The sequence below is a fragment of the Coptis chinensis genome, chromosome 9, assembly GCF_015680905.1.
Source record: "Coptis chinensis isolate HL-2020 chromosome 9, ASM1568090v1, whole genome shotgun sequence".
In the NCBI taxonomy this organism is placed as follows: Eukaryota; Viridiplantae; Streptophyta; class Magnoliopsida; order Ranunculales; family Ranunculaceae; genus Coptis; species Coptis chinensis.
Genome location: NC_141464.1, coordinates 81,701,961 through 81,724,109, shown reverse-complemented (window position 1 = coordinate 81,724,109; position 22,149 = coordinate 81,701,961). Strand labels below are relative to the sequence as shown.

The 22,149-nt window shown below is 35.0% G+C and overlaps 2 protein-coding genes across 2 annotated transcripts; both read left to right on the top strand.

Moving 5' to 3' along the window:
• The first annotated feature begins 7,581 nt into the window (after window positions 1–7,581).
• LOC147478668 (polyadenylate-binding protein-interacting protein 9-like) lies at window positions 7,582–13,970 on the top strand. Its single transcript, XM_086584474.1, is given in 11 exon segments — window positions 7,582–8,027; window positions 8,174–8,284; window positions 8,366–8,410; window positions 10,552–10,624; window positions 10,716–10,828; window positions 10,968–11,027; window positions 13,025–13,072; window positions 13,161–13,229; window positions 13,570–13,631; window positions 13,739–13,752; window positions 13,755–13,970. Coding segments are annotated over 11 exon segments (945 nt in total). The 5' UTR covers window positions 7,582–7,718; the 3' UTR covers window positions 13,796–13,970.
• A 203-nt stretch (window positions 13,971–14,173) lies between these two features.
• LOC147478667 (cytomegalovirus UL139 protein) lies at window positions 14,174–16,616 on the top strand. The gene is made up of 4 exons (XM_086584475.1): window positions 14,174–14,385; window positions 14,453–14,640; window positions 14,707–14,869; window positions 16,074–16,616. The coding sequence occupies exons 1-4, from the start codon at window positions 14,308–14,310 to the stop codon at window positions 16,299–16,301; spliced, it is 657 nt and encodes a 218-aa protein (XP_086440601.1). The 5' UTR covers window positions 14,174–14,307; the 3' UTR covers window positions 16,302–16,616.
• The last annotated feature ends 5,533 nt before the right edge of the window (window positions 16,617–22,149 follow it).

The window sequence follows — 22,149 nt, the reverse complement described above, 5'->3', positions numbered from 1 at the left end:
GTGGCAAGATTGATTTTAAAAAAATTGCAACCGAAACCTACTCAAATTAAGCCCAACCAAATTGCAACCGAAGCCCAGTAGTAAAAAGCCCATCAAATTTCAGCCCAACCGCAATTGTTGACCAAGCTAGTGAGAGAGTTAAATATTATATTTACACATTTAACCTTATCAAATATAATAAATGAGCACTTCTTCGGTCTTGCAAGAAGTCGTAGGTCTTGTAGTCGTTTGGGCCTTTGGATTTGATTTAACGCCAAGCTTTAATACACACGCACCCCTGGTATGAGTGGCCGAGATGTGATGGCGCACCATACATCTCGCGCACTGAAGATTTAGCCATAATAAATTACAAATAAAAATCAGATGATAGCATTGTAAATAGAAATTATGAGCAAGGGCAAAATTGGAAAGCAAAAAATCCGGTTGATGGAAATAACACTGTTGCTTGGGGAGTTTTCTTTATAGGTAAAAGATAAGTCTCTAATTACCAAAAAAAAACAAATTCATAACAACATATATAGAGTTGGAACTACCGTTTTAGTTGCTAACCGTTTTAATTTTCTAACAAATTGTTTTAAATTAAGTTTTAAAAACCCATTTTTTGAATTGGGAGAGAGGTCATGTTTTAATAAGAGAAAAATTATCGTTTTAATTAGATATGCTAGATTTTTCCTTTTCAATAGGGGAGGAATTCCCATTTTAATAAGAGAATGAATCCCCTTTAATTAGAAGTACTAAGATTTGTTTTAATAGGAGAGAAATTTCCGTTATAATAGGAGATGAATTCCCGTTGTAAAAAATGATTCCCGTTTTTCAAATATGAGAGAAATTCCAGATTTTATAGGAGATAAATTCCGATTTTAATAGGAGATGATGTGGAATTTTAATAGAGTTCGAAAAATATCCCTTGTGGGAGCTTTAACATTAAGATATAGATCTCAAATCTCATTGTGGGGATAGAGCACAGAATAGGGAGTATGTATTTATTCATCAACGATTAATCATGAAATTGTTATATTTTTGGACTAAATCATGCGACCTAGTCGAATCATTTTTTCTTGATGGTTTTGAACTTATTGACCGATGAAATAATAAAGGTGATAAATAATAGTATCCTAATAAATAAATAAAATTCTAATCGAATTATTAGTCTAAAGGAGTTTATGTATTTAATCACAAACCTTTATTATCGATTCTTTTTTTTTTTTTTTTTGGCTTGAGATAATTGGACTAATGTAAAGTAATAACTTACAGAGAATATGCTATTTAAGGCTGAGATGGGGTGATTTTGGTTTTACAATTGTTAACACCACCATCACATTTTATGGGTTGGTTTCAGTGCCCTTTAAGAAATTTTTATTTTGAGATAATAAATTTTTATTTTGATTTATTCACTTTTTTTGTCCCTATAGTTTTGACCTACCTTTTTGATGTGGGTAAGTCTAAACTTTCCTTATTTGATCACAAATCTTCTTCATGTGAATCAAGAGCGAATATTTTCCTACTTCCAAAATCTTCTCTCTTTTACTAAAAGAAAACACCAAAAAAACATTTCACGCAAATTAAATCAAACAATAATTTATTTCCAACGTATCTAAACCAAAATTAATTTTATCTGTCTTAAAAAAAATTAACGCAAATCAACCACGAATACTTTTCAACGTCTCTAATTAAAACCTTCTCTCCTTCAAAAAATCTTCCCTATTCAAAACACACGTACGCACAAAATCTCTCTAAAAAAAATGGAACAAAAAAATATTTCACGAAAATTAAGCATGAATATATGCTTTTTTTGACTTCTCCAAACCAAAACTTTCTCTCGCTCTTAAAATAATAACAATAGCAAATAAATAAATAAACTTCACACAAATCAAGCACGATTCATTTTCAAAATTTCTCAACCAAAACACTCTCCCTTGCTCTCTCAAAAAAACACACGCACACGCACACACAAAATCAAACTAACATGTATCATTTGCAATTTCCCTAAACCAAAGCCTTTTCTCTCTAAAAAAACACAACTCAAATCAAGCATGAATATTTCTCAACTACATTAATTATCAAAACATCCTCTCTAAAAAGTGTTTCTCTAAACCAAAATCTTCACTCTCTAGCACAAATCCATTTAGGCTTCTCTAAGCAAATTTTCGCTCTAATTTAAAAGAAATAAAAAACAAAATAAACGCGCAATTGCTAGTGCAAATATTACATAACATGGAAGAGTGCCTGAGATTGTATAATGATGTGGTAGTAGGATATTGGCGGTAAATTAGGTCGATCTACGGGGTTGATTTGGATGAATGGGTTAGGATTCATGTGTATTGATATAGGGTTCATGCCGATGTTCATGGTGAATTAAAACAAATGAGATGCTGCCATGGGTGTATTTGGGTGTAGTGATGATATATATATATATATATATATATATATATATATATATATATATATATATATATATATTAGATAGGAAAATTTATATTGTTTCTGTCACTGCTCAAAATGTCCCGAAGCCACAATGGCGGGGTTATTATCCATTCTTGAGGAACATGGGATGAAATACCATGGCAAGCTAACATATGGGCCACTTTGTTTCCAGATTGATTTATCCACATAGTACAAAGTGTTCCTTAGTAGCTAAAAGGGCCAGAGCGTCATTAAGATAAAGCTGATAAGACTAACCTATATTTACAATCTTCTTATTTCCCAAAAAGTTACCGACAGTTTGGGAGTCAGTTTCCACTTCCATCTTCCTATGATTGAACTTCAAGCTCCAGTGGATGCCTCTGAGCATCCCTCTGCTTTCTGCTGTGTTATCTTTTCCTTGTTCAGTTTATGTAGCCAAGAAAAGGCCAGATGAGTACGTCCCTAAGCACATAGCTATATGTTGTGTTATTTCCTTTTGTGAAATAAGCATCGACATTTAGTTTAACACAGTTTGTGTGAGGTGGTGTCCAAAAGGTTTGATGTACAATTTGAACTTTTTGTTCCTGCAAGGTTAGGATGCTCTCATTACAGTTAAAGAACATTTGCATAGATAAAGACAGTTTAAACAGGTTTGGTCTTCTATGATAAACTGAGCATCTCTCAGACCATAAAGTCCAATATAGGTGTAAACATAATTTGGTCCAGAGCTTCCAATTGATTGGCCAGTTGGGTGGTGGGTTATACCAATAATCTATCCATTGTTTTACATGTAGTTGTGCAAAGTGTATTAATCTTAGATTCCATGGTGATAAGAACCAGAGAATTGTAATATGCTAAGTGATTTTTAGCATATTAATGCTAAAATGAAATATATTGTAAAAAATTTATTAAAATATATATAATAAATGTTGAGGGTTGGGCTTAAGGGAGGGCTTAAGTTTCAAAGTCTAGGCCCTCCCCTCCCCTCAAAGGCTTGAGGGCTGGGTAGGCCCAGCCCACGAATGTGTGAGGGCTTCATTTTGAGGGCTTTTTCGGCCCATGAGCCGGGTCAGAGCGTGTGGGCTAAGAGTTTGAGGGCCATTTTGACACCCCTCACGTAGACACCAAGCTAGGACTGGCCCCTAGCCCTTACGTCCAACACATCCAAACCTGGTCAAGTGTGCCAATCATCCATGGGCCTTGACCGGTCAAGCAAGACCATATTCGGTAAAAAATTGTGTTTGGGCACCCACTATGTTGACCAAAAAAAAAAAAAAAAAAAAGGGGTACCTTGGTCAACTTATAGCATTTGCAAATTGTAACACTTCGAGATAATTCGATATAACATCCTTAACTTTTATTTAGTTCTTTGGAAAATTCAACTAAATCAAGGTATCCGTGTAAGCAGTTGTTCAAGCTGGCCATGCCCTTTTTGAACTTAAGACGTTTAGTGGTCTATGACTATCCACGGGTTGAAGCTAGCTAAGGAACATAATCTGAAAACTATACTTTAAGTGGGACAGTAGTTTATTACCTTAAAAATAATCATATAGTTAGTATGTTAGCTAGTATCCACCAATTGAAATAATCAAATGGGTAATTTAATTAGCACATGATAAAGGTGAGACTGAAAACAATGCCGTCTGTTTTAAATACATCTAAGCATATTAAGAGCCAATAATTAAGTGACTCTAACGGAATGTGAGGCTTGAGAGAGGTATGACCAAAAAGATGAGTTGGAGATTCCAAAAGAGATGCTACAAAAAGAAGATGAACCAACTGGTGTCTGGCTATTTTTAAAAGGATCGATACAAGAGGACTTGTCTTGCTTGGAAAGGACCAAAGCATTTTGCTGAACATGGAAATAGTTAAGAGAAAAAAACACATACACAGACATACTAATTATCTACTTAACAAATAAGGGTAGAGTGGGTTGACAAATTTCATCTCATAAGGTGATACGTGGTCGTGTCACGTTCTAATTATAGTCACTAAAATATTTTTTTGGAGTGAGTTAACAAATATTTTTTGGGTGAGTTTAAAAGTTTTTCTCACTTCACCCACCCTACACAAAAAAGCCTTGACTGTTTTTGGGCTGAACTTTAATGGATTGTTGAGCTCTGAAAACATGAGTAGAAAGGGTGATGAACGTTGGGGGTGTCGAAAGCGTGTATTTGTGCCGTACTGGGGGCGGATGCGTGTCGGGGGTATCGAAGGAGTGCGTATTTGTGTCATACCGGGGAAAGAAGGGGCAGATGCGCGTGGGGGGCGCCGAAAGCACACATTACGGGCAAATACTAGTGAAATAAAAAGGCTAGCCTCTTGGGATCTGCGCGTACACAAGAGCAGATGGTTTACAAAATGTTGTGTGTTTGCACTTTGCACAGTGTCTCTCTACCTTTTTTAAAAAAAAATGAGATCATTAACTCTTTAATGCTGGTGGGGTTTAAGTCCCAAACTTTTGGTATCATCATCCAAAATTTTACCGACTTTGCTAGTTGGCACACATGTTGTCTCTCTACTCTCTACTCTCTACATAGTTAAAAAATGTGTCTAATACTCTAATGCTAATTAATATGAATTAGATGGAAATGTGATATTTATAGTTTCACAATAATCCATTTATATTCCAATTAAACGACTCTTAAACTAAAGGCTATATATGTGTGCGATAACATTTTGGCCAAAGGGTTGGACGTCAAAGTATTTCATGCGACAATTGTGTTTAACTCAAAATTTGGCCAAAAATCTATACTTCCCAGCATATACTTTTCACATCTTTAAGTGCTTTTAGGTTCCGTTTCATATAAAATTTAAGATATCTGATGTAAATTTGTGTGTATTGTTCGTTCGTACTTGAGTAATATCAGAGATTCAGAGAGCATTGATTGGTTTTTATTGTAAATTGTAACAATTCAAACATTGTAAGCGATAATGCAAAGCAAAAGGTATTAGAAAATCTATGGTCTGTATGAAATAGTATGAATATCGCTGTGTTGTATATATCTTGCTAAACCCCCTAAGTTCTACATGCATGTATCATGGTTTGGAATTTAAGCCGATTCCATGCGAATATAAGACCATAGTGTCAAACAGTTTGACTCTGTAGACAAATTTTACAGGGAGTCCGGCTACACAGTAACCAGTTACTGGGATCAAATCCCAACAACCATTACAAGTTGCCGTTGGATTGTCCGGTTACGGATCTCGACACACACACAGATCTCGACACACACGGATTTTGGATCTAAATCAACGATGACTTGTAACGGTTGGTGAGATCAAATCCTAACAACCGGTTATTGGAAAGTCGAATCCTTTTACAAGTTCGTTTGACTGTGTTGGAATAATTGCAGTAATTGGAAATCTATACGAAATAAAAACCAGAGATCTAAATTAGTTAAACCAGATTCATGGTGAGCTAGATATATCTATAATTGAGGAGTGAGGATTGCCATTGCCAAATCCTCATCGGATTCAGCATTATAAGTTATTTGACGTACTGTTTTTGAGGAATTGAGGAAAACTGATTATTGCAGTATGGGAATTTCAACATAGTGATATCGAGTGATTTGAATTCCTATATATTCGTCGGTAGAACTCACCTAATAACTTGATCATTTTCTTAAATTTTGTTCAATAACGAGGTTTATTGTGTATAGAGATGTTTCTTTCATGGGAAAATATATAGTTATCACCAGTCAATTTTTGAGATTGGTTGTGATGAATTCGTGACTTCATTCTCAACAATTTCTGACTTCAAATCAAAGCCATGAATTAATTGATTCAAGTATATCCATGCCAATTTGAGACATGGCACTCATTTTGAAACTACCGGCAAATCTGTTACGTCTAATAAAAGTTTTGGATCATGTACTGCCAGAAGCTGGTCCTGATCTAATATTTTGCAAATTGCAATTATTTTGGATAAGCTGGTCCCGAGACCATACTTTATACTTTAAAGATTTTGAACCACCTTTTTCTTGTGCCGTTGAAAACTTTTTTTGGCCCTGTTCAGGCTCAAAAAATTTGCTTGGCAGTGAGGCTGCTACCACATAACGGCCGGCAGATTTCACAAATTAGGGCTTACTACTATTGTTCTAGGAACTAGAATAAACACCTAAAATATTAATTTTTCACAAAATAATAGAATTCAAACGGAAAAAACACATACATTGTTCCCAATACATTTTATCTTCAGTTTCATAGATAAGGCTAAGTCTAATGGTTTGGTGCGCCATCCCGTCAAACCACAATAGCATAGTGTTTACAGTTATCGGATTTCACAACCGCCAGTACCTACGGCATATATGATTTTTTTTTTTGACTCTCCAGCCGCTATTTTCACAGGCGTGTGAGAAAAAATAAATAATTTTTTTTTTTTTTTTTGGGACTCTCCGGCCATTTTCAAAGGCGTGTGGGAATAAAAATAAAAAAAATAAATTCTAGCCGCCACACAGTGTGGCACTCATACTGACGTATAGACTTGACGCTATCTTGTTAAAACTGACGCTATATATAGATAAATTTATGCTGATAGCGTTTGTACCATTGGATCAAAATTTCAGTGATAGTTGGTATTTTGCCGCACCATTAGACTTAGCCTAAAAAAAGATTATGAGAAACATGACTCTACTTTAATAAGAAAGTACAATTAAAGACAATGCCTACAAAATCTTACCATAATTTTTTTTCCTTCAATATCAAAATTTCAAAACCACTTTCTAAACAAACTTTATTATATTACCCAACCGAATGTCCCTTTCCTCATTAATATACATGTTAAATTAGTACCCCAAATATCAATCAATCAGTTATAATGACTCCAAAGAAAAACTATAGTCCGAGGAGCAACAGAGACAAAACTCAATACAAATCATTAAAAGTAGTTGTACATGAGTACACAAAAAATTGACACCATCAAATCATCTTTTTATTAACGTAGTTAAGTGATCCACTACTCCAAAAAACGTTAAAAAAAACAACAACTCAACCGCTTTCTTACGTCACCTTCTCTCTCTCTCATTTTAATGCCACGCTCTTTCTCTCTTCTTCTCTCTCTCTCTCTCTCTCTCTCTCACAACTCCAAAAACCAGCTACACTCTAAAAACTCTGACGGTTATTTATAGATATTAATAATCTCCAATAAATTAAATACAAATATTCTAAAAATAAAAAAAAAAAAAAAAAAAGAATCTAATTCCATTTCATTTATTTTTTTTCTCTCTTTCCATTTTCTTTCCTATATTTTTTTTTCTTCTTCCTAAAAAAACCCTACAAAGAAGAAAAAAAAAGAGAAGAAGATCGTTTTGTTGATGGCGGCTGTTGCAGAGAATAACGCAAGTTCTGATGAACAGTTTCGTCATTTCAATAATAATAATAATGAAAAGAGTAGTAATAATAGTGATGAAGAAGAAGAGAATCAGAAGAAGAAGAGTGAATTATTTCAAAGAGATGTAAATGAGTTAGTTGATTTATTATCAAAATTGAATCCGATGGCTAAGGAATTTATTCCTACTTCTCATCGGATTCTTACTACTACTGCTGCTGCTGCTGCTGATCATCTCCTTCTTGGAGCTGGTGGAAATGATTTGAATTCTGATGCTTCTTCTAATAACCGCAGGGTAAAAATATGAATTTTTATCATTTTTTGTTGGTTTTGTTTTACTATTAATGATTTTATAGGTTGGGTAGAATTAGTTATGTAAAAAGAGTGAATCTTTTTTGGTTTTTGTAAGTTGGAATTGTTGTTGATTTGAGTTTTGTTTAGAGGAAGAATAATTATATACAGGGGAGGAGGAGGTTTAGTGGAAGGTCTCTGAGAGCTAGAAGAGAAGATAGTGTGAGGAGAACTGTATATGTTTCTGACATTGATCAGCACGTAAGTAAAACCTAAAAGGGTTTTTTTGTGTTAGAACATCTTTATTTCGTACTAACGAGTTTTAATTATTTGTTAAATTAGATCACTGAAGAGCACCTTGCTGCCTTGTTTATTAATTGTGGACAGGTATGATTCTTTATAACTTGATCGAGTTTTTATTGCTTTCTATATTTTTCAGTCGATATTCGTATCTTGGTTACTGTTAGATTTAGTAAGATTTTTTTTACTTTTTTAGTCACGTTTTATAAGCAATGATCACGTTTCAACATGTTGGTCTGTTGTAAAAATATATGCAATTCCAGGATTTTTGGATGGCAGCAAACGCTTAAAATGCATATATTCTCCGTTACCGGCTTAAAATGTATGCACGTCGGCGCTTGATGATATTAAAGAAAATGGAGTAGAGGGTCAATACTATATAGAAGTACAGTTAAGATATATTAAGATTGGGGCTTTGGTAGTTAATTCCATTACCGTACTCACCATTGAAAAATATACTATTAATTCATATTGACGTTGTAGCATCAATAAAAAAATTGGTTGGATTGGTGTCGTGGCATGGTGGAGAGTTATACCAGGCAGTCCCCACCCTGATTTTGAAGAAGCAGTATTTACCTATCATGATTTGTGAGTTTAATTAATTTTTTGAACTTCATAATCCAATTAGCTCGCCGTACTTTAAAGCCACTACCAATGTAAAAAGCTATTTGAAGAAAGTTCAACCATCTTTAAGTAATTAGTGGGACATAGTTCAGTTGGTTCTCAAATTTTATGACATTTAGGAAGTGTGGCTAATATGAAATTAGGTTCTCATATTGGAGACATTGGTTCAGAAACAGTTGGCAACTACAAGTTATTGTAACATTTACGATGCAGTTCATTGATTTTTTTTTTCTCTTGTGTAATATTAGCTGTATGTGCCTTTTCCTAATATGTTCAATGATGAAATGACAACTTTTAAACTGAATCATTTTGACGCATGTCCTAATTTTGGTATGTTGTTGAGTCAAGATCATTTTGGTAAAAACGAGTCCTTTATATTATGGTCCAAGTGGGAGGAGATCAGGGTCTTTAGTCTGGAAGTCATGAGGTTCAAATGTTTTATTGCTACCATGAAGCTCATGGATACAGAGTTGGTTACTGTAGCCTCCTCCCGCACCACCCAACACACACACAAACATCAAAAAGATGAAAAGGGAACAAAGAGTGTTGTAGGATCAGAGTGTATATATTTGAGTAGCCTATACATGGAATTTGCTTTGCTTGTCTCATCTATGCCATTTTCGTTTTAATATCCTTTGTGTTTGACATTGATACAATTTCCTATTATCTGGAGGCATCTATTTAAAAGTATAACAGCAGATATCAACAGGAGAAGCAATTATAGTCATCACATTTTCCATAAATTTGGTTGGCGTTAGAAGTGAGCTTATGTTACGACACCTTGCTAGAGTAATTTTAGCTAGCCATGGTATAGCTCCTGGAAAAGGCTAATTGGGAATCGAATGGTGATAGGGTTTATGTATTAACAGTAGACAATCTAAGAAAGAGGGGGCAAATTATGGTGAACCGGTGTGTGATGCGTGCTCAAGAAGAAGAGAGTATTCAACATCTCTTTTTGGATTGCATTGTGGCTAAGAAAGTGTGGGAATACTTTTTTTCCTCTCTCCACATTCCGCTCGATGCTTCTCTCTGGTTGAGAAGTAGTTTCTTAAGAAACCATACGGGGATTTATCCTATATGTGGCTGAGTAAAACCATTGCTCATGCTATTACGTGGACCATTTGGCTGGAAAGAAATCAAAGGATATTTGATGGTAAATTTTGTGATTTAAATAGTACTATTTGTAATTGCAAATACATCATTTGTGGTTGGGCTTCATTTGAGCGATTGACGCAATCCAAGAGGAAGTCAAACCGTGATCCCTTTTGGAAGATATAGGAGCGAAACAATCAACCTATTTATAGTGTTTACACGCCTGCATCCGATAGAAGTGGTATCTCATCTTCCTACTGTTAGGAATTTGAGTTTTGATTCTATTGTAACTGATTGGGAAGCTATGGTGCAGCTTTGATGTAACTATTATAAGGGTAGTGTGAACCTCTCAACACTGATATTCTAATACAATATCGTTTTATTGACAAAAAAAAAGGGTTTATGTATCGTAAAAGCCTTGCTCTTTGTACTTGTTACTTGTTGAACTCGATGTGAATGAAACTACATTAGCCATCTCTTTTAAAAGTCTTTTGGAATTTTTTGTTGTGAAGGTAGTTGACTGTCGTGTTTGTGGAGACCCTCATTCAGTTCTTCGGTTTGCTTTCATAGAGTTTGCTGATGAGCGTAAGTTTGTTCTTATTCTGTGTTTCTACAATTTCATGATATGACCGATCTATTTGATTGTTATTGTAATTCACTTTGTTTATGTCAACAGAAGGTGCAAGAGCAGCTTTAAGTCTTGCTGGAACCATGCTAGGTTATTATCCCGTGAGAGTTTTACCATCAAAAACTGCTATCTTGCCTGTGAATCCAGTATTCCTTCCCAGGGTACGTACGGATAACTCTCAACATCTTCACCACTTACTTGTTAATAGATATTTATTTCATCTCTTATTTGTCATCCTTTTTTGTTTAGCTTCTGAAGGCGCACTTTTAACATATTTTTGATGATTGTAATTGGAAACAGTCAGAAGATGAACGTGAAATGTGTGCCAGGACGGTCTATTGCACAAACATTGATAAAGAGGTAATGTTTTTGTGATGAGTTGAATCTGTTGAGGTTTTTAGGTTTAATGTTTCATTGTCTTCATAATATGTATCACATTATTACTGGTCATGGTAAAATGTAGTAAGTATGCAATTCTCAGAATGCCCATCATGGCATCAGCTGATTCTTGTTTGCTTGTGATCTCTCAAGTCAGCAGCTTTGCTGCCTCCAGTAAGCAACAAAAATCTGATGGTTCTTTGTATCTATTCATGTAGACAAATATGCATTAGAAACTTGTCCAAATCATCTTACTGTGGTTTTACATATATAAAAATACAAATTATTTGCCTCAAGTATTTTGGTCTTCAAATCTTTTCAGCCTCAACTACATGCTTGTTTAAACTCTCTCTCCCTTTCTCAGTCTTTGTGATTACTGAAGCAAAATTGTTGTGAACGATTATAAAATATAGATACAAATACGTGTCCATATCCGACATGGATGAAGTGTCTGACACGGCAAAATATAAAAAAATTGAGGTATATCACATAAAATAAGTGTCCGTGGTGTGTGCGACAAGGACACTTGGATACTTATCTGACACAAATTATTTTTAAAATATGGCATGTTCATGTAACATAGTTCTCAAGCAATTAGATAAAGAACAACAATTGTACAGTTCTCAAGTCTTCGTCTTTGGTTATTCTTAGTTAATGTCTGGTTGGGACTGGTGGTACACAATGAAAAAATTATGTTTGGGAGTATTTTTGTGGCCTTAGGACTTGCAAGAAAACTGCTAATATCATGTGATAAGGACAGCATAATAACATTCTTGCACACCCATAGAAAATCCTCGTATCCCTCCTTTTGAAATTTAGAGTATTAGCAGCTACCACATTACAGTGGATGTGTATGTTACTATGTTTCATTTTGTTTGTACGATGGGATGCACATATTTTAAGGATAACAACGATACGTGGCAGAGTCAAACCATAAAAGTTCTAGGTTTGGTATAGTATGTCATGGTGCAATGGTTCCATCGGTGTCTTGATGAATAGACTTGAGGAAGCCAACTACACCCTTGCCCATTTAGAGTCCAACAGTATCGATATAAATATTAAACTGCTCGACTCCACTTTGACTTCTGATTCTGTTTTGACACATCTCTCCAGTTAGGTGCATTGAATCACTTCCCACTTCTACATTTATCTTGAACCATCTCTACAGTTCAAGCAAATGGTTTTATTTATCTAGCACTGTGTTCTTTTGACCATTTTGACCAGTTTTTCAAAATCTCAGCTTTTATGTTTTTATGACTTCCCAAGACATTGCATTTTAGTTATCTTTACAGAAGTTATGAGGGGTTAAGTCGTAAAAGAAAATGAAAAAAAAAAAGGTTAAAAAGTATAAAAACATGTGGGGTTTAAGGTTTAAGGCTCATGACGCTAAACCCACAAAATGCTTAAGGCGAGCCTTGAGGCTTAAGTGCGTTTAATTAAACCTTGCGGTTATGTGGTCAAGGTTGTTTCACTGAATTCATCCAAAGCTGATTCTGTGGTCAACTACTCTCCACTTACAACACTCTCCCATTGAAAGAGGGTTATGTGGTTCTGGTACGCTTTGGTCAATGACATTATTATGGACAACCACTTATGAACTAACACTTTTCCTTATTCCTATTGGTTGTTATTTGTTTTAGATCTTAGGCACATACACTAACTTTTATTCAATATATAGTATTATTTTCGTTTTGAATGAGTTTTAATTGATTATTGTTCGTTGAGTACCTATTAGTTTTTTTTCTTGTGTTTCTTGTATCTTTTTTTAGGGTTCAGAATGCCATAAATTTTATTTCTGATCGGGATGTATGCAATAAATTTATTTTGGAATGAATGGACATTGTTTGTAATTTTTTATCATTCCAAGCTGACTGAAGTATGTTCCAGGATCAAATTTCAAAGCACACCACCTTTCTTTCTAACTTAATTAAGTTTGCTTACGCTCTTCAGATGTTGACATATTTTATTTTTTGCTGCAGGTTTCACATACTGATGTGAAAGTTTTCTTTGAATCAATCTGTGGCGAGGTCAGCATAATTGGTATTTTTTATATTATTAATTATTTAGATAATTAGTTGTTTATTGTCACTTAAATGGCCTTGTTTCTATATACAGGTTTCCCGCCTTAGGCTTCTTGGGGATCATGTTCACTCAACCCGCATTGCATTTGTTGAGTTTGTCATTGTAAGTTTTCACACTCCTCGGATGTAAGGGACAACTTTATAAGTGATATACATACCAGTGCAGGTGATATTTGTGATAGGAACTGCAATAATTTATACTTGTATGTATTGGTATGAAAACATCTAGTTTCAATTGATATTTACACAAACTTATAGGCAAACTTTTATTATTTCATGCAAACTTTTTAATCATAATGGATTTGGCATTAAAGTAAGCTCCTATGACTCCTTGAGCAGCTAGTTTTGATGGATTAAACATGGTGCAAAGTAAAATGTTCTTCTATTTGAATGTTAAAGTAGAAGTTTCTCCTATTTTAAAGTTCTCCCTCTTCATGGAACAGGCAGAAAGTGCCATAATTGCACTGAACTGCAGCGGGATGATTTTAGGATCCCTTCCCGTTAGGTATGGTTCTGCTAGAGCTACTTATATTGTATTTCGAATATAATCCATTTTTTGGGAATTGGTTCTCATCAGTCATCAGTAACATTTTGACTTTTGAATTTTTACAGGGTTAGTCCTTCAAAGACCCAGTGAGGCCTCGATCCCCTCGTGTGATGCTGAACTAATTTATTACTGTTAAGTGTCATTGATCGATTCGATTGATGATATTTCCTTTCGAGAGACTTGTTGTACTGAGGAGGTGAAACCTCATTTGAGCTTGTAACCCGTTTTAAGCTTCTATTTTCCTTTTGCTGACTTGACATGATGACACCCACCTTCCAACTTTTGAAGTTTTACCCAGGACTTGATTTGATCCTGTGACCTGTGGTGTAAGATTGGCTTCAAATGTGTCATGTGCAGGGCATGCTTTGTTGTTCCTAGTATATTATCTGAAATTTGTAGAACTTATTCAATGTAGTTTTATGGTGATATGTGGACAGCCCTGTTGTTTGAAAACCTAATTGTTCAGTAAACAGTCTTTTGCTTAGTAAAATGTTCGTTTATATACAACTGTGAAAAATGGACCATTGTTGCCCAGCTAAGGCCCAATTCTGCAAAATGATTCCCGCTATATTCAAACCAAAGTAAAATTGAGCCTACTACTCATTTCTCTCACTGTCTTGCTAGCAAAACAAAGATGGCTCTACCATCTGCATTCCAAGAAAGACTACAACAAATGGAACAATCTAGAAACCAAAGACTCTCTCTCCTTCAGGTTTTCCTAAACTTTATTTCCTAATGTATTAATTTTTAACTTTGACATAAAACCAAACAATGTGCAGGCAGAAAAAGAACACCAAGCCAAGAAATCACAACTCTTATCAGCAAAACTATTCAACATTAGAATCATGGAACAACGTTGTCTCATTCTCGAACAAGTTAATGCTTCCTTGAACTTCAAAATCTTAGCTTATAAGTCGCAAATCGAACAAGCTGAGATCAATTACAATAAATCTGCTCATCAGTTTAGGTAATTTTTATATTGGGTGATTTTTATAAATTTGTTTGATTTTAATGATTTTTTTTTTTTTGTTAGGGTTTTGAAAAGTGAGGTGGAGGAGATAGAGGCAAGTGAGAAGGAGAAAGAGAAGTTTTATGAGATGAAGGTTTGTGAAATGAAAGGGTTTAAGGAAAGAGTGGAGAGAAGGGTTTTCGAGTTGCGACAACAAGTGCAGGAGATTAAGAAAAGCATTGATGAGGTGATAAAGTTGACCCCCCTTGTTTATTTTGTATTTCTTTACTAGAACTGTTATTAGAGATTTAGAGCATATGTGTTACAATTAAATTCCTGGAATGAATGAAGATGCAAATAAGCTCAAGGAAAGTTATGTTTAGCATATTGTCATTGTTGAGTTTGCCGGATGTATCAAGTTGGAGTAGTTTTGAATCACAAATTTTGGTTGTGCTTATTCCATCATTTTGTTATTCGACACTAGTTGCATTTGTTACTTGGTATTATTATTATTATGAGTCATTGAGTCGCAAAAAATAGAATAAAAATCATATTGGCAATGATTTTCCCTCCTTTATTGGTGATTATTATTCTTTCTTAGAAGTTCTTGTTTGGAATTGTTATTAGAGCATCTGTTATAATATTCTCCTAGAATGAATGAAAAAGGTAAATAGCCTCAGAAAATAGTTCTGTTAGAGAATGTATGTGAATTTTGAAGGGTATTTCTGAATCATGGCGAGCATTGCAATTGTTCAGTTTGCAAGACTACTAAGTTAGAGTAATTTATAATTGACAAATATATTTTTTCTAAGGGAACATTTTCAGCATTGTTGCTTTTACTTTGGGATTGTTGTCGCCTTTCAGAAAACTGAAGTTTCATTGTTTGATAAGAGTTGGAGTACCCTTGAACGCTGGATACACATGTGAAATAGGAGACCATAGTTGAGGCACCCATCGGCTATGGCTTAAGATATTGTGTAGAGCACATGCTCTTCCCTTCGTTTCGTTACAGTAAATAAAGCATCTTCTTTTGTTTGACTTTACATATTTACGGATATGTAGACCTTTTCTCATTTCTAGGTATTTCAATATTCATGCAAACCAGCTGATATTCTTGAACATATTCTTCTAGTATTTGACGCGTTTCTGTGTCATCTTACGTGCGTGTAAAGAGCCGTATGATGATCAAGTTTTACCTTCATACTTAAAGCTACAAACATGGACTATTAAGATATATGAGGTCAACAATATGGGGGAAAATGGTTTTCTGCAGTAGTTGGATAGGACTACAAAGCTTCCACCTGAACTATTTTGCTAGGGATGTTTAGGCTCTAGTTTTTATATGATGGTTCTTGCAGTACTTAGTTACAACATGAGTTTAACTCTCTAATGTCTAGCACTCTAACAAGAGAAACGAGAAACTGACTGGAGTTGTTTTGTTGTTCATTCAGCTTAAGTCTAGTCTTCAAGAAATCCAGGGCAACAAAGAATATGTGAATAATTCAGAGATCTCTGCAGCAGAGGCACGGAAAGATGAACTTTTATTGGTCAAGGAGAATATGGAGAGATGTTTGGCTTCAAATTACCAGTTGCGAGCGCAATTGCAGAAGCAGTTATATAACATTTTGAATTCGCAAAATCAAGAAAGAGGGAAACAATTGAGAGCAGTAAAAGATTAGGTCTTCTGTAGCAAGTTATAGGCAGAAACATGAGTTACTAACAATAACTGGTCCGAGATATCTGGGAAATGGCATTCTGTTAATATCTGATAGAAGTTGAGTGAGTTTCCTCTAGGAATTTTCTTAATATATATATATATTTTTGGCTCTTTTAATTCTGTTCAATACTGTAGTTCTGTTGAAAATCTTGCTATCAATGTCAAAATTCAAAAGATGCTCAAGCTTTCAATTGTTTGACTGATCATAAAGGAATGTGCCGTTACATCTGCAAAAAAAAATATTTCTGCATAATTCTATCAATTTTGCCTTTCGCAATCTCATTTTGTTTCCTCCTCTTTTTATCTCTTTTGCTATATGTTGTCTTACACATTTTTCAGGGTTAAGTCTGCACACGTCTTGTAGTTTGCGTTATATTGAAGGGGCTAGAATTTGTATAAAGATTCATATGCTAGAAACAATGAAAATTTAGATACAAACTTCTACATGATAGCTGAAATTCTTTATTTGATATTAATAACCAATTGCAGTACAACTTTTTTCTCACACAAACTACACTGTGAGTTGTGACTATCATATATAATCTAAAGAGAAAAGACTATTACCACTAATATCAACTAGTTCATGGCTGAGCATCATCGTCACCATCATCATCATCTTCATCATTATCATCATCATCTTCATCTTCATCTTCATCCTCCTCCTCCTCCTCCTCCTCTTCCTCTTCCACCAACTGTACCATGGCTTTATTTTCAATACCATACCAGGCAAAGGTCATTTGCCCTCGAAGATGTTCCTGTCCCCAGCGAAAAAAAAACTTAGAGCCGGAAGCTAGACCTCTTCGTCGTGCTTCACCGTGTAGGGTGTATATAGTGTCAGATCTTTCCACTTTCACCCTGTTGGGCAAACCATTTACTTGTATGCGGATGCGCAAAATCTGAAGTTGATCTATAGGGATCTCCCTGAGATAAAGTGCGTTCTTGTTAACTTTCAGTATGTATTCATCCAAAACATCTTGTTCAGCCAATTCATCTTCAGTCGACGCAAAGAGACGCTGACGATGTGGAGAAAGACCAAACCTCTCATCAATCAGCATCTTCAGACGTAAAACGGTCTCATTGCTAAGGATGTCTAAGTAAAAGCTATCATTCTTTTTGGAGACAATTTTAAGTTGGATCATCTGAGGGCTTATCTTGGAGTAAAGATTCATCTTTGCACTAGTATCTATACCTAAAGCAACCAACTCCTTGCCGTCATAAAGCATCAACTTGTTATTATGCAACAGGATCTGTTCGCCATAAGGAATCCGATGGCACCTTTCAATCTTGGATTTTAATTCTCCAATCGTCCTAATGTCTCCTTTTACCTTATGAGACTCACCGGACTTGATGAACTTCACAACGATTTTCACCATTGTATATATGTGTTATGTATATTAACGAATTGAAAAACTGTGCGTACCTAGGAAAATAAAAAGGCAATCCACAGCATCTTTTGTTAATCTCTCTTCATCTCCCCTGCATGAATTTCTTCGTTCGTTATGCGAGTTTTGAATTTCAGAGTTTGAGTTAACCCGGGCTCTTTCCCAAAGTGCACCGTTTTCACAAACTACTTTTGGTAGTTTCCAAGTTTTCTAAAATACCAGTTTTAGGTATGTTAATTACATACTTCTGAATTGATCCACAAGTCCATATGAAAAACATTTGCATTAGCTGAAAAATTCGTCTGCACTATGTTATTGCTTGTGGGTATCTCCAATTGTAATAGTTTCATGCTCAAAATATGAATTCAGATTGTTTTACTAAATATATTAAACAAGTGAAGATTTGATTATCATATCACACACACATATATATATATATATGGATGTAGAAGAAACTTATCCTGTTCTTCTAATTTGACAGGGCAGGCTCTGACATAGCCCATTAAAAAAGCCCCCAATTAGGTGACCCATAGTCCCATACTATACTATTATAGCCCATTTTGTTTCATTTGTGCAAAAATAGCTCTAATGGATTGGATGGAATTTCAACATGTATCACCCACTGGAGTACTGGACCACACACTTTTTAAAAATTTTACTGTTTGTCAGTTGTCACATACAATCTACATATCATTTTTTGCTAGTTTTTTTTTATGGGTTTTACAAAACCCCCCCATCAAAGAGCTGGCCTAGGTCCCCCTACAGTCTCAGAGCCCGGCCCTTTATTTTGACTGTTCATAAATACCAAAGGAATAGATTGCAGTATTTGGGGATGAAATTTATGCAGAATGGTATCTAGGTACGGAACCAGGATTCAATGTTTAGGGGTGCAAGATTATATACAACCTAGTAATTGAAGTAGGAGGGTGCAGTAATGGAGTTTCTGTAAAATATTTGGGGGTGCGAATACTTATAGTCTAGCTATTTTTCAAATTACTATCATATTATGTGATTTTTACAAATTTTTGGGGGTGCGACTGCCTCCACGCGCCCCCTAGTTCCATCTATGATGGTATTATCATTAGTCCATGTATTTCATGCACATATTCCAGGGTTCAGTATAAACACTTGTAGGTTGCAATATATCTTGGAATTAAGGCTAGAAATAATATAGAGATTCACTTAATTATATATATATCATAATTTAAATACTTGGAAGAATGATGATAATTGCTGAAACCAACTTTAATCTTAGAACCCAGGTACACTAAAAAAAGACTCGACTCACGTACATTCACCCCTTACAAGTAGACTAAACTGGTCAGTGGTCACTAGTTATCTTCACCGATCAGCAACTATCATCATCATCATCACCATCACAAGCACCACGACCATATTCATTATGGTCTATCTTTTCTACGAGTTGCACGGTGTCCCCATCTTTAATACCATACCAAGCGAAGGTCATTTTCCCTTGGAGTCGTTCGTTCCCCCAAAGAAAAAATATGCCGCCTAGGCCAGAAGTTAAGCCTTGTCGACGTGCTTCACCATACAAAGTGTAAATAGTGTCTGAATTCTCAAAATACGCATTGCTCTTGTATGAAACTGTCTCTATTTGTATGTGCAAAGTTTGATTATGATCCATAGGAATCTCGTCAAGAAAAAATTTGGGCTTGGTCTTTAGTATGTATTCATCCAAAACATCTGACTCATACATCAAATCTGATTGAGGTGTAGAGAGACTTTGACGATGTGGAGAAAGACCGTACTTCTTATCAATCAACAACTTCAGGTGTAAAACCGTCTTGTTGCTAGCAACATCTAACTCTAAGTTTATGTTACTATTGCTTTTGGACACAATTTTAACACGTATCATCCGAGGGGCGATCTTTCTGAAAACCTCAAACGTTCCAAGAGTATAAATACCCAAGTCGACCAACTCCTTACCATTATAATGCACCAACTTTTCTTTGTAGAGAAGGAGCTGTTCCTCAAAGGAAATGCCAAGGTCATATTCGATGCAGGATTTTAACTCTCTGATGGTCTTTATTTCGCCATTTATCATATGATTGTTACAATATGCGTAACCATGATCTGTTTTTCGAAAAATGATATTTAATTTTACCATTGTTGGAGGAAGTGAGCTGATACTATACTTAAAATTGGATGGAAAGCTTAAGAGTTTAGAGGATGCGTAGTTCATACTGTGTATATATAATATCACAAAATAAGTTGCACATCTATCATGATAATTAGCTTTCTCCATACCCCCCTTATCTTCATAACTTTGGTATGCATAAATTGTTATGAAAACAGAATATGTCTGGGAGTCATGTGATTGTTGTTAATTGTGCCTGCATGAATGTCGTACATGAAAAAACATGTTTAATCCATATATTCTAACTGGAAAATTATCAGGTTAGAAACTGGTACAATCCCCATACCAAGTTTTGTTTTGCACTCAATAACCATTTTCTGCTCTAGAAGTTCTTTTTGAGCAATGTGAAGTAACTATTAAGTACGTCAGTACGTGTACTGTAATCTCAATAAGTTTGTTGACTATAGTAGGTGTGAGTGATGAGTCTGAGATGATGGAGCTACATGGGTGATTGTTGATTATTCACTACATCATGCTTGACTAACATATTCAGAATTTCTATGAACGTCCTTGACCAACCCTACCAACTTGAATATGTTCATATTGGATTATTGATTGACACTTTTATTGGTGCATTTTGTTCTAATAAGTTGATAATATTTTGCAAATAATTTAGAGTTGAGACCAACTGTTGTTAAGTTGTAAAGAAACAATAAATAGTAATGTAATTTTCTATCGGCCAGTATGGCAGTATCATATCCCTACTTTGATTTGCATATTCAATCAATGTTTGTTTGGGAATTAAATTCATTTTCTTGATGACTTTTAAGTTTGAGCAAAAGTGCAAAACCACTGATGATGCCTAAGAATTTAGATAGGAAAATGTTAAATTCAGTAGGCTATATGTAGATGACTCCAATACTACTGCAAAACGGTATATACATACCTTCTTTAAGAAAAGACAATAAGCAGGTGGTAGGATAATATTTAATTTAATTTCACCAGCAAATGCACACTACTCGAATCATCAATAATAATAGCCTTTCAGATGAGGGACATTATGTAAGTTACTAAGTTTCTAGTGCTCCAGCCCATAGTGGACTGGCTTCAGAAATCATCATTACTTCATATATATATGTTGGTCGGTAGTGGAGGTGAAGTTATGTGGCGGTGGTGGTGAATTATGTAGGTTGCTGTGGAAATAATGATGGGGGTCGGCTGCATGACTTGCTTGGAATAATTGAAGAAAACAAACTGTTAGGGTGAAGAATTTGTCTGTGCGTGTGCAAGGACAATTTTCTTGCTAATAATGCTATTTGGCGTTTTGATAAACCCAAACAACTTGTAAAGTCCACACATCCTTATGTGACTCAAGTGACTAAAGAATTTGCATTCTACAAAATCGGAATCTAGCTTAATAATTAGTTTAAAAGACATGAAAGCAACGAGTTTTATTTGAAGTACTTGCTCTGCTTAAACATACTAGAGAAATTTGGAACTGAGATCTGATCGCAAGACTACTTTTGTTTGGGTTGTAGAGCACTAGAAAAAGATAAGATCTCTGGTATCACGTAAAGGAGAGTAGCAGCTAGAGTTGTCATTTGTCGATATACAGTATGGGTGAAAACAATAATATGTTGCTAACCAAAAACTCCATAAATTAAATCTCCTCTCCGGTTGTAAAATGTCATAAAATGTGATAGTTGCCTTGAAATCCATCAAACCATTACATTGACACCTATCCATTCTGTTAATGATCTGTGCATCTCATAGCAGCATGAATGTGTTCTTCTATCTCTTTTTGGTTACATGTATGTATCATGGATACAAATATTCTAGTACTTGATATATTCATTGATGTACTTCACTATTCCTTAGTCCTTACCACTCTATCAGTTTCAGAAAAGTTGATAAACCATAAGAAACCAAACCATACCTAGATACCCTTCCAACTCCGGACTCTTAGGTAGATCAGTAGATCAAAGCCTGTCTGTCTGTCATCTAGTTACCAACATCAAGCCAAAATACCAACAGGCCAACACTCTATCTTCTACAAAGTACATACCTTTTCCACAAATCTCTCATCATCACCAAAACAACACATTCCAACCAAATTCAACGACCCAAATCACTCCACGTAAACATTCCTTCTTTCCTCCACGTCAGCCAACATAATCAAATGCAAAAGGGCTCTCTCTTTGTCCACATTAACAACATCTCATATCTCAATGAACTCAAAATCCAATCCAACGGTTTAAACAAAGGATGACATCTTCCTTAAATCCAAAAATAGCCAAATATTTCGGGTCTACTCTATCTTTTTCTCCCTG

Coding starts and splice junctions, on each gene's coding strand:
- LOC147478667 (XM_086584475.1), top strand. CDS start 14,308: ATGGCTCTACCATCTGCATTCCAAGAAAGACTACAACAAATGGAACAA. Junction 14,641..14,706: donor AAATCTGCTCATCAGTTTAG/GTAATTTTTATA, acceptor TTTTTTTGTTAG/GGTTTTGAAAAGTGAGGTGG. Junction 14,870..16,073: donor TTAAGAAAAGCATTGATGAG/GTGATAAAGTTG, acceptor TTGTTCATTCAG/CTTAAGTCTAGTCTTCAAGA.